This window comes from Filicampus tigris, chromosome 2, assembly GCF_054856515.1.
Source record: "Filicampus tigris isolate MCC_2025a chromosome 2, RoL_Ftig_1.0, whole genome shotgun sequence".
NCBI classification, from domain to species: Eukaryota; Metazoa; Chordata; class Actinopteri; order Syngnathiformes; family Syngnathidae; genus Filicampus; species Filicampus tigris.
In genome coordinates this window covers 30,352,274-30,363,864 of record NC_141218.1, presented here as the reverse complement: position 1 = coordinate 30,363,864, position 11,591 = coordinate 30,352,274, and the positions used below count along the sequence as shown (strand labels likewise).

The 11,591-nt window shown below is 39.7% G+C and overlaps 1 protein-coding gene across 1 annotated transcript; it reads right to left on the bottom strand.

The window, feature by feature from the left end:
• Nucleotides 1-99: 99 nt before the first annotated feature.
• Nucleotides 100-9,294, bottom strand: hdac3 (histone deacetylase 3). Its single transcript, XM_086023447.1, has 15 exons — nt 9,099-9,294; nt 8,630-8,712; nt 6,513-6,655; nt 6,212-6,293; nt 4,295-4,351; nt 3,129-3,184; nt 2,924-3,057; nt 2,619-2,699; nt 2,432-2,505; nt 2,150-2,214; nt 1,976-2,065; nt 1,408-1,466; nt 1,161-1,240; nt 898-1,055; nt 100-804 (listed from the first exon to the last, which is right to left on the bottom strand). Exons 1-15 carry the CDS (start codon nt 9,151-9,153, stop codon nt 735-737), a joined length of 1,287 nt encoding a protein of 428 aa, XP_085879573.1. The 5' UTR covers nt 9,154-9,294; the 3' UTR covers nt 100-734.
• Between the last annotated feature and the right edge of the window lie 2,297 nt (nt 9,295-11,591).

Genomic DNA, 11,591 nt, shown 5'->3' with positions numbered 1-11,591 from the left:
ATGTTATGGTGGGTTGACGCTCAACATCTCGATCTGGAAGTAATAGATAATGAGGTGGGGCCAGGTCCATTCTTTAGAGTCTGATGTAAGTAAAGAAGATTGAATGTGATCCTTTTATTTAAAAAAATGCTGCAAAAATATCAAAAGCACAATGTGGCTAAAAACACTGGATTGCATCAGACAACCAAGTTACAGTTTACGAACATTGAACACTGACTTAAACTGCTGCACAGCGCATCTGCAGTCCTTACACACAGTATATGAGTGTATGATACAGTGACAGGATGGATGGATGTTAACTTGTACAATGGTGTAGAATCCAGCAACACACGGAAGTTTATGTACAACCAATGAGAACCGAGAGGCACGAGAAATGTTTCCTTTGCAGGGGATCGACGCTGTAGCGGGTTTGGATTGTGAATGCAAAGTTTTTAAACATACTGAATGGTGTTTTGAACAGCATCTTGTGCATGATCCTTCAAGATGAACTAGATCAATTGATCACTGTGAAGGTTGTGCCTAAACATTACAAATAAAAACAATAATGAAGCATTTCAAGTGACTTAAGTTCTTATCAGTAGAGATGTACAAAACATTTAAACTATGAAGATTGCTTTTCAATGTCCCAATATTCTGTGTCCATCATAACCTTCAGTGGCCTGGGGAAAAAAAAAAAAAAAAAAAAGGAAGGAGGCTAACAGCTGGTTATAAATTGCTCAAGTCCTTCGAGCATGTCAAATTTCCACATCGCTTTCTTTATCGTTGTCATGATCACCATCGTAGAACTCGTTAGCTGCTTCTGGCCTGTGAAGGTTACGTCAGGAATGAAACTTCAAGTTTGGCTTTAATGGACATACTGGTGGTAAAGTCATTGTCATAGCTCAAGTGTGTTCTGACCGTGTGTAGTTTTCCTCGCCTCCTCTCTCATCAGGATCGGGCTCATCAGTGCGTTCGTAGCTCAGGATGTCCGAGGGGACGTCGTGGATCTGAACACTGGGTGCGTGGTTCAGCATCTTCAAATTCTCAAACACCGTCTGACGGATCTGCTCCAAATACTGCGCCCGGCAACACATTTAAGATTGCCGGGGTTATTTTATGTGGAAGGCGGGCTTTGAGACGGTTGTTAACGCCACAACACAACAACTTCGCTGGAGATTCACCTGTCGGGAGTTTTGGTTTTCTATTCTGGTGCTGACATCAGGATGTAGTGTGAAGTCTGGAGCAAAGTACTCAAAGTACTCTGAAAGAACAGAAGGGAATGTTTCATATAATTTTGTAACATGGTTGCACAGACGCTTACTCCATAACGGTTACATGGCTTGTACACTAGCTGGCGCCAAAGTCTAAAAAAATGCCCTCACCATGCTTTGACATTGCAATTTGGGAACACGAGGATGGGTAACTCACCACTGTACGGCAGTTCGTCGCTGATAGACTCATCCAATAATAGAGACGTCTCAAAGGTCCTAAGATGCAATAAAGCAGGGTTTAAGTGAATCTAAAATAGATTTGCCAAAGTCGGTTGTTAAAAGGATTATTGTGCTTAATTTGTATGTTGTGAGGTTTTTGTAACTCAAGACAACCACACAAATGAGGAAAATAATTGTTATATACATCTTTAAGATAGTTCATACGTAACGGCAGAGATGGTAGACTTGAGTCAGACTCGAGTTGCTGTTTTTAGGACTTGCGACCTGCTTGCCCAAAAAATTAGGAACGACTTGACTTGGTACTTAAGTGACTCAAGCAAGATTTTATGACTTATGACTTGCTTGAACCAAGTAATGAACTTGACTTGCTTGATTTTTTTTTTTTTCTCCAGGGGAAACTTACTTGTGACTTGCACATATATGACTTACTCCCGCCTCTGCATAACAGCATATCACGGCATTCTCCAAAATACCATGTCAATCGTAAGTGTATTTTGAAGATCGTGTGAATGTCATCTTACAAGTCGCACGTGGATCCAACTTACCAGCATCGCGCCACATTCCGAACTGTGTATCCGCCTCCTCCCAGCACCAACAGAGGAATCTTGAAGCTCTTCACAAACTCTACACACTCGCTGCACGACGAGACAAAACACTTCGACTTAGAATGAATACAAATACGAAGTGATGCAATGAATAGCGGTCGCAATGTTACAAACCCGTGTCCTCGTATGCTGAGGTTAAAGCAGCCCAGTCTGTCGCAGCCCAGCGAGTCTGCGCCACACTGGAAGATCAAGACCAATTTTGCTTCTACTTCAGCAAATGTAAAACTATACAGGTGACAGTCCACAACTTTGTGTATTCATCAATCAGGAGTTATACGGGACGTCTTTGAGTTCCAAATGTTTACCAAGATTTTTAAAAACCTTTCAATGGTAAGGGCTAAGTGTGCATTTTTTTTTAGGGTAGTCCATTTGTGAGATGTCAAGTGTTTGGCCTACCTGTAGAACAATGCAAGTAGGCTGATAGAAATCAACCACCTGCTTGATAACCGGCTGGAAAAGCTGCCTGTAACCTAACACACACACACACACACACACACACACACATGATATAGACCGACATTCACATAAAGTCAAAGAGTATAACTGTTAAACAGATTTATGACGGCGCTGGTGCGTAACTCACTTTGGTCATCAATGCCGTCCCTGAGAGGAACATTGAGGCAATAGTAGCGGCCGCTCTCAGCTCCGACCTCATACATGTCACCTTGGACAACATACATACGCCATGAGAGAGACAAGCACACAGTCTCAAAGCATTAAATATGCTTAAAATAAGCATAAATACATTCACCCAAACCTTCTAACAAGTGGTGCAGAAGCTTCTAGAATGTCTTTTAACTTATCATGTCCTCTTATATCCTCTCCCTCTTTGCCCCTCAAGGATATTGCATTCAATCATTTTTGATCATGCTAAAACCGAGTGCTCACCTGTACCAGGGAAAAAGTAATTCCCATATTTGTGGAAGGAGACGGTCATGACACGATCAGTAAGGTAGAAGGCTTCTTGCACGCCGTCGCCGTGGTGAATGTCTATGTCGATGTACAGGACCCTGGGGTGGTATCTAAACACACACATGGGATGAAATGGAGAGAGATACGGCAATAGGTAACACGGCGTTGTGTGCCATCTTACTTGAGAAGCTCCAGTATACTGATGACTATGTCGTTGACGTAACAAAATCCCGATGCCTGCAAACACAACAGACAGAAACACCTGTAGTAAGCCAATACATAACTAATAAATACAGTGGTACCTCTACTTACGAACGTCTCTTCATGCGAAATTTTCAAGTTACGAAACGCATCAACAGGAAAATATTGCCTCTTGTTACGAAAGAAATTTCAGGATACAAAAGGTAAAAGTATGGGCTGCCACTCGCAGCTCCAGAGTTTCCTGAACGCAACATACTCATAGCTGCTCTGCCATTGGCTATTACCTAGCATCTTCCTGGCATCCCATTGGTTAAGCGGGACCTCTACCGTATGTGTCTATGTGTGCAGATAGACAGGTAGATAGATAGATAGATAGATAGGTGATAGATATGTCTATGCAGCGTCCTCGTCATTCGCCCGTCGGGCCAAGAGGTGTTCGGATCGTTTGACGTGAATTAGAAACCAGGAAAAGAAAAAAAAGCAGAAAATCGTTTTTTTTTTGTCTATACAAACAAAGCAAGAGATAATAGAAATGTATGAAAAAGGGATGCGTTGGGTTGATCTCGCCAAAGGATATGACCGTAATGTATCGACAGTCGCCACGTTATTAAATCCGTTCTTTACAAAAGGCCAGGCAAAAAACACTTCTGAGAGAGAACATGAACCAAAGAGGGCAAAAAGCGCTGAGGACAGCAATTAAATGACCATCATTTTTATTCTTTACTCTATTCTTTGTTTTTTACATTATGCACAACTCTCATTTATTGTGCAATAAACTAATTGTAACATGTATTTGTTACATGTTTTGATGCATTTTTATGCTTTGTAAAACATTTATGTCTGAATATTGGGGGCCTTGGAACGGATTAGGGCATTTAGATAGAAAACACATCTCTACTTACTTTTCTACTTAAGAAATTTCTTCCAGAACCAATCAATTTCATAAGTAGAGGTACCACTGTAATAAAAACTAGGAAAACATGTCGTACGTGCACTTACACAAGAACATAATATGCAGAATGCTGCCTTTACAGAGGCAATTATGCTCTGTATTTATATGAATATGAATCACATAATAACAATAAGTATGTCTTGTTAAATGAATCACTCTCTGACAATGGCATTCGTGCGTTTGTGTATTCTGACCTCAAACTTTTTTGCATGGTGTAGTCCTCCGGCCCAGTTGATAGCTATGTCACAAATCTGGAACATAACGTAAGACCGCCATCAATTAATACGATGATTGAAAACAACACTGCAAACAACAATGCTACTGAAATAATGTCCATTTATAACATTTTAAAGGGACCCTGACATGAGCTTCACAGCAACCATCATCTGGATGCCCTAAAACTGTACCAAAACACTTTTTCACATAATTCCCCCTTGTTGTAGAATTACAGGCTAGACTGTTAGCCTAGCATTCACGAAGCGGATTTTGTCGGGGGTGGCCAAGGTTCTCCTGATTCCACGTGCTTGTTTACAAACTGAGTCTTTCACATCCATATTTGTACACAAAGAAAAGATGCTATGAATAACTACACACTAATGCCGATAGCAGCACGAGATCATGAAATACGTTTGCAAAGAAGCATCTCATTTCTCCCATTCGAAGGATGGGAAAAAGACAATGATAACGCTTAATTACAAATAGCTTTCGTTTATAACTGTAAAGAGTTGCACAAGACGTGTTACTTACTCACATTCTTAGAGCTAGCATCGATGTTAAGGCCTAGTTAGACCAATCCGACGTTAACCAACAGTGACAGACGCTTACCCCCTGTTGCATCGGGCCGACTGTCGGCACATCGCACTGAAAAAAATACACCGCAACGACAGACAGCGAAGTTGACCATTAAAGTACGTTCTGCGCACGCACGAGATGTACTACACCTCCATACTATCGGCGGCGGGAGTCAGTATTCCTCATGGTTAGAAAAATCCAAACAGAAAGCTATTAGTCAGGGGCGGATTATAAAAATGTCAACAAGGCACTTGGACAGAGTTACTTGCTGTTTCAGAAGGGGTTGGTACAAATCTCAGAGCAAGTGAAAGTTGTCATGCTAATCCACATCAGCCGTCAGTAAATGTTTGCCACACATTAACACGTTTTGGGAGGTCTTTCGGCACATTCGATGCATAAATAAACTCCAACCACAAGCCTTTCTGTTGGCTGGGTGGCCTGTGCACTCAGTTTTTTCTGGCTTCCATGTTGTCCTGTACGGAAGCGTGGAGCTGCCATTGTGGAGTAAAAATATTTTGACTGGCAAATATGTTCAAACGTACTCGCAAGTACGTTCGAACGCACTCCTAAGTATGTTCAAATCAAATGTACTCACAAATACGTTCGAACGTACTCGTGGGCTAAATGCTACCAAAATGCCACATGGTATTTCCTTCCACATGCACATACCCTGTGGCATTATGGGAAAAAATGAACACAATCATGCACTGCATACATAATAAAACCATACAATTACAAAATAACAATGTTTACTTACTTACTTTCAAATGTATTTGCATAATGTAGGTCGAATTCAGAAAAAAAAAAAAAAAAACATTTACGATTTTACTTGAACAAGTCCGCCGTGATTCTCAAGCCAATACAGTGTGGCATTATGGGAAAAATGCAGAACGTAAATCATGCACTGCAGCCAAGATAAAAAATTTCAAATGACGAATAAACAATGTTTACGTACTTCATTTTCGAATGTATTGTATAATAATAAAACATTTACGTTCGAGGGGGGGGGTCCCCATAGTCCTGCTGTACCTGCGCAGTTCTTTATCGGTGAGGGTGGAGTTTGGGCTGAGATAGTGATGTATAAACCGAAAAAGGTGATGTTAGCGATGTATCAAACTGATCTGCTGAAACAGGTCATTTGATAGTGCTGTTTGAGCTATGTTGATACAAACAGGCAGGCATAGGCAGAGGAAACATGGGTCATTTTTTTTCACAACTTAGGGGACTTAGTCCGGCTGGGAGGATTATGATGAGAACCTCAACAACAACAAAAAGAGAATATCATGTCAGGATCCCCTTTAAATAATTGTGTGTGCTACCTTGTGATTGAGTTGAGTGGCGCCCTGCAACGAGGCTCCTGTATATCTGGAGCAGAACTCAAAAAGACCTGGAAAGACTGGACTGAGACACACCAACACAACACAGACAGCTCATTAATTATGCAAATCAAAATGCAAAGATAGACAAGAGTTTCTAAATGGAAACTATTTGTTGGGAGAGATGCTAGTCAGCTCTTTAATTTGAGCAGTATTTAACTTTGAAATTACTTAGTCACGGTGAATGGAAAAGTGAAAAGTGAATGGAGGGATATTTGAATGATGAGCTGTGAACACCACTCACCAGTCATCTCCCACATTGAAAGTGTTGAGGCTCTTGGTGAAGCCCTGCATGTTGTTTGGGCTGACCTTCTGCAGGAAGTCAATGTAGTCTTCAGAATGGAAACGGCACATGTCATGCTGTGACGCTTTATACGGCTTAAACACCTGCAAAAAAAAGTAATTATGGATTAACACTGACAAGTTTATGTATGAAGTATCTTACACACGCGTCAGAAAAGTAGGATTCTTTGATGACCAGTAAAATCTATCACGATATTGGCCATTTTATATCACGATAACGATTTTCTGACGATATAGTTTCATTTATTTTATTTTTAAAATTATACATCACAGTATGACTGCTTACTTTTTCCCGACTGTATTTTGAAGTGACATTAAACAGATTCGTATCAAATGATTAATGCATCCCATAGTGCTGCTGTATAAAATTATCAAATGTAAACAGAAGCAAAGTAGCCTACCGGTACATATTTTTGCATACATGTAGATATCTAAATGACATGCATACAAAGTAATTTTTCTGACAGAAATTGATTTAAAAAATAAAATAAGATTAGCTTTACTGTAATGCAATTTTGAGAACATTTATTTTCCAGATCTCAAAAGTCAAAAGCAAAACTCAGAACTGTATAGGGGTGTAACGGTACACTAAATCACGTTTCGTTTCGGTTCAGTTTTTTGGAAACTTCGGTTCGGTATATTTCCGTTACCAAAAAACAGATTTTTAAAAAAATATATTTTTATTTTGAAAAGATGTCAAGTAAACTGTACTTTTTTTCAAAAAAATTAAATAAAAGCGAACCATTTGGGTGATATTCTAAGAAATTACAGCAGAATAAAAAATACACTAACAATAAAGATCTCTTAATTTTGTAAATTAAGACACTGAAATCTTTAAATACTCAGCAGCAACAACATATGACTATGACACATCTAAGTGTTCAAGTTAAAGACAAGTTGTCATTACAGTACATATATACACTTTTTGTGATGAAAAAAAAACATACAATAACAGTTACAATTATTGCTAACTATATTAAAACTATTTTTATAATGAAGAAAAATACAGTAACTTTAAAAAGTCTTTATGAAATTGTATACACTTTTTAGGCATTGAAATCTTTGAATGTTGAACAGCATATTGTAACGAATTGGGTTATCTGTGTTGTGGTCGGATTTGTATGTTGCTGAGTGGTGATGTTTCCGAGGTTCCGAGGAATGAATGCATCGTACGGCAAGCGAGTGGAGCAGCGGAGAAAGAAGAGCGCGAGCAGTTGTACTTGGATCAATAAAAACGTGATAATTAAACTACGTCTGATGGCGGGTTCCTGGAAGACGCTACGATATGATAAATCTCGCTATTTAAGTTTGACGTTTTTGCTCCCTCGTCTAAGAAACATTCACAGTCGGATGATGCCGTGCATGTTAAGACGTGCTACCTGCCGCCCATCTCATGTAGCAATGTCGGCACACAACATTCGTACTCAACCATGTACCTTTCCCCATCTGCGATTTCAACAGGAGAGCCAGAATGTTCCCAAACAGGAGACTGCAGTGTACGGGGGGGGGGACCTTCGAGCTCTGGCTCTTTTCTGGCTCTCACTGTTGTGCCGCCACTCTCCTCTCCCGCATGCAACAGTCAACAGCGCCCATGCGTAAGCTCGCGCTAATAAGTGGACCGAACCGAACATAAGTGGACCGAACCGAACATGCCATACCGAAACTTATTAATACACCCACGTGTGGCATATATAGTATATGCATTCAATATGCTATATACATTTTCTCAATCGACCCTCAATATTAAAGTGGAAATCAACGCAAACATATATTTTTCAATATTTTCTATGGTTTTCATCATGTCACGTCTTCCCACAGCATCCGAAGTTTTTGTATACTCTGGTCAACTTTTCAGCCCACATCTGAGCACATGATGTATAAGGAGATGAAAAGAAACAGGATGAGCCGACAAGTCTTTGTATTTCAAGCCCAGGTTATTCTCCCGATCCAGACCTCCACAATGGTGGACAAAAAAAAGTCGATCTTAATCACATGATCAAAAGATATATACTGCAAAGCTGAATTAAATGTTGTGGCCTGTTTGTGTGTTGACCTCACCATCATTTTCTTATAGAGTCCGTAGTGCAGCACCAGGCTGTGAGTCAGGGACAGTCGGTGAGGTTTCATAGGATGACCGGTACCTTATTTCAGAAAAAAACAAAACTTCAGTTGCATTGTGTGTAAAAGGTTGTGACGATTTACTTCAAGCTAGGGTCCAACCGGAAAGGGATATGATTTTCCTGTTTTAGATAGACGATCGGCTTTAAATATGTTCACTGGAATTGGCAGGCAAACTGTCTTGAGGTGATTCATTACGCGGAACATTACAGCAAATAAGCGTCGATGGGAAAAGAGCCAATGTCCGGCTTCACATTTTAAATAAACACTTGACTAAATACTTGCGAGAAATAAAAAAAGGAAAATCTAAAGAAACGTCCCCTATATGTACAAAAAAAGAAAAGCTTACAATTGATATGAGCATCCATTGCATTTTGCAGGCCTGACCAACACAACCATCATTACTCACCGTAATGAAAGTTGCCCACATCGGGGTCATAGAAATACGACGTCCTGTTCGTCATTCTGAGAGATTTGTTGTTTTTCTAGATCTAGATTAGATTTTTTTCTAGATTAACTGCTATACAAACAACATTTTGTCTTTCAGTTAGCAGAGGTAGCCGCTGCCATGGTAAAAACAGGACCAAATACGTCATCAGAATGCGACCAGCACGACAGAGAAAGGCGGGGAGAGGGACGAGCGAAGGTTTATGTTTAGAGTATATAAATTATTACTATTAATAATAATAATATCTTACATTCGTACAAATCTGGCAAAAGTAAGATATATAGTAATAGAAGTAGAAGTACAGATACTTATTTTACAAAAGACTGGTAAAAGTCGAAATACGTATTCAAATCGTGTACATATTTTGGTAAAAGTATTTTAAAAAATAAAAGAATTTTATAACTGTAAAAATTATAACTTGTATGTGTGGAAAAATAAAATATACTTGCAGGAAAAACGACTTGTGGATGTGGAAATTAATTATTTTGTAATTGAAGCAAACTTTTACGTGTAGGCCTACATGTTGGGAAATACTGATTTGTACCCAATGGCAACTTGTAGTGGAACAAGTTGAGCACTAGGAGTCACAAGTGTTTTTACTGCTAATGTGATGCGCTGTCGAGATGTCGACATGATTAAGGCCAGCAGCAAGTCATGCGGCGCTATGAAAAAATAAATGTGAAATTCCACCAGCTGCATACATGTTTTAATTATTATGAATTTAACATTTGCACATCCTACAAAAATGGCAGTTCTTACAACCAAATGCAACAGTGCATTGAATGAACAAAACACAGATCTTCCACAACAACAACAACAACATAAAATAAAGTAAAACAACCTAAATAAAACAATGAAATGCCAGGTGCGCTGGAGTGTACAGTAAATTTGAATGAGGTCAGTGATATATTGTGGCCAGTCCATTCAAAGCTTTAAAAACAAACAATACAATTAAAATCTATTCTAAAAGTAACTGGAAGCCTCTGCATCTTTGGTTGCAATATCGGCACCCAAGAGGAGAAAGTAATGGTGTGGCCCCCATCCTACCCTGACCTCAACACAGTTCACAAACTTTGGAGCATCCTCAAGCAACGATCTCTGAGGCTGGGAGGCATTTGACTTCCAAACAGCAGCTTCTGTAGGCCATTCTGTTATCCTGCAAATAAATTCAAGCAGATAATTGCAAAAATTCACAATTTCAATGGATAAAAGGCTTGCAAAGCTGCTATCAAATATAAGGTCCTATAATGGAACTTGACCTGTCAAGGTGTTTTGGATTGAAATCGTTTTTCATTTCAGCAAATACAACCCCCTAATGCTGTAAATTCATCCATCTATCCATTATCGATACCACTTATCCTCACAAGGGTCGCGGGGCGTGCTGGAGCCGATCCCAGCTGGCTTCGGGCAGTAGGCGAGGGACACCCTGAATTGGATGCCAGCCAATCGCAGGGCACTCACAATCACACCTAGGGGCAATTTAGAGAGTCCAATCAACTTACCATGCAGGTTTTTGGAATGTGGGAGGAAACCGGAGTATCCGGAGAAAACCCACGCAAGCACGGGGAGAACATGCAAATTCCACACAGGAAGACCGGAGCCGGGATCGAACCCACGACCTCTGAACTGTGAGGCGGACGTGCTTACCAGTCGTCCACCGTGCTGCCCGCTGTAAATTCAATAGAGGACTATTTTCAGTTCTTCACAACCTATAAAATGTCTTGAAATACTGCTGTGCATAGTAATATGGAATAGTGCATTTGAACAACAAAAATGTTTCATTTACAAAAAAAAATGCTGTTGTATCATAGGAAGATTTGTTTGGAAAAATTCCAATTATTCTCAAAGAGTTGATGACTTGGCAATTATATTATACTGAGTGCCCTTTGTGTTGACTATTTATAGTAATCAGAGAAAAACACCATTTGCATAATATGTTTCCCGTCTATCATTTTCCGTCATAGGCGGAATGCCCAGCTCTGCATATAGGATATATAAGGTATAGATGTACAGTATATAGCCTATATGCTGTATTTTCAATTATGCAGTTGAGCAGTTTCGATGGAGCTTGTGATGAATCTGGAGGCAGGAAGCACAAAATGACTGGAATGACATTGCCCTAACAGCCACAGCTGGTTTCGGGAGCCAGGTCATCTGAAAACAAGTTGGTACGACAGACTCAGAATTTATCGCTCCACAATTGACCAATCTGTGCCATTCACGGAAAAATAACCACTGCCGAATAGTAGGAGCATATCTAAAAGCACACAGTTTGATGCTTTGCTTGTAATTTGCTCAACTTTCAATGTTTTCATTTTAACTGTGATAAGTATATAATGAATGGAAATGTTTTAATGTTTTATGAATCATTATGTAACATCTATTTTTTTTAACGTTAAATAACTCATATTTGTGCTCATGTTGTGGACGGATATTGGACTGGATTGGAGAGTG

Excerpts from the sequence above, each read along its gene's own strand:
- hdac3 (XM_086023447.1), bottom strand. The coding sequence starts at position 9,153 with ATGACGAACAGGACGTCGTATTTCTATGACCCCGATGTGGGCAACTTT. Across the intron at positions 4,352-6,211 it reads CCACTCAACTCAATCACAAG|ATTTGTGACATAGCTATCAA; the intron begins GTAGCACACACA and ends GTTATGTTCCAG. Across the intron at positions 1,056-1,160 it reads AAAACCAAAACTCCCGACAG|TATTTGGAGCAGATCCGTCA; the intron begins GTGAATCTCCAG and ends TGCCGGGCGCAG.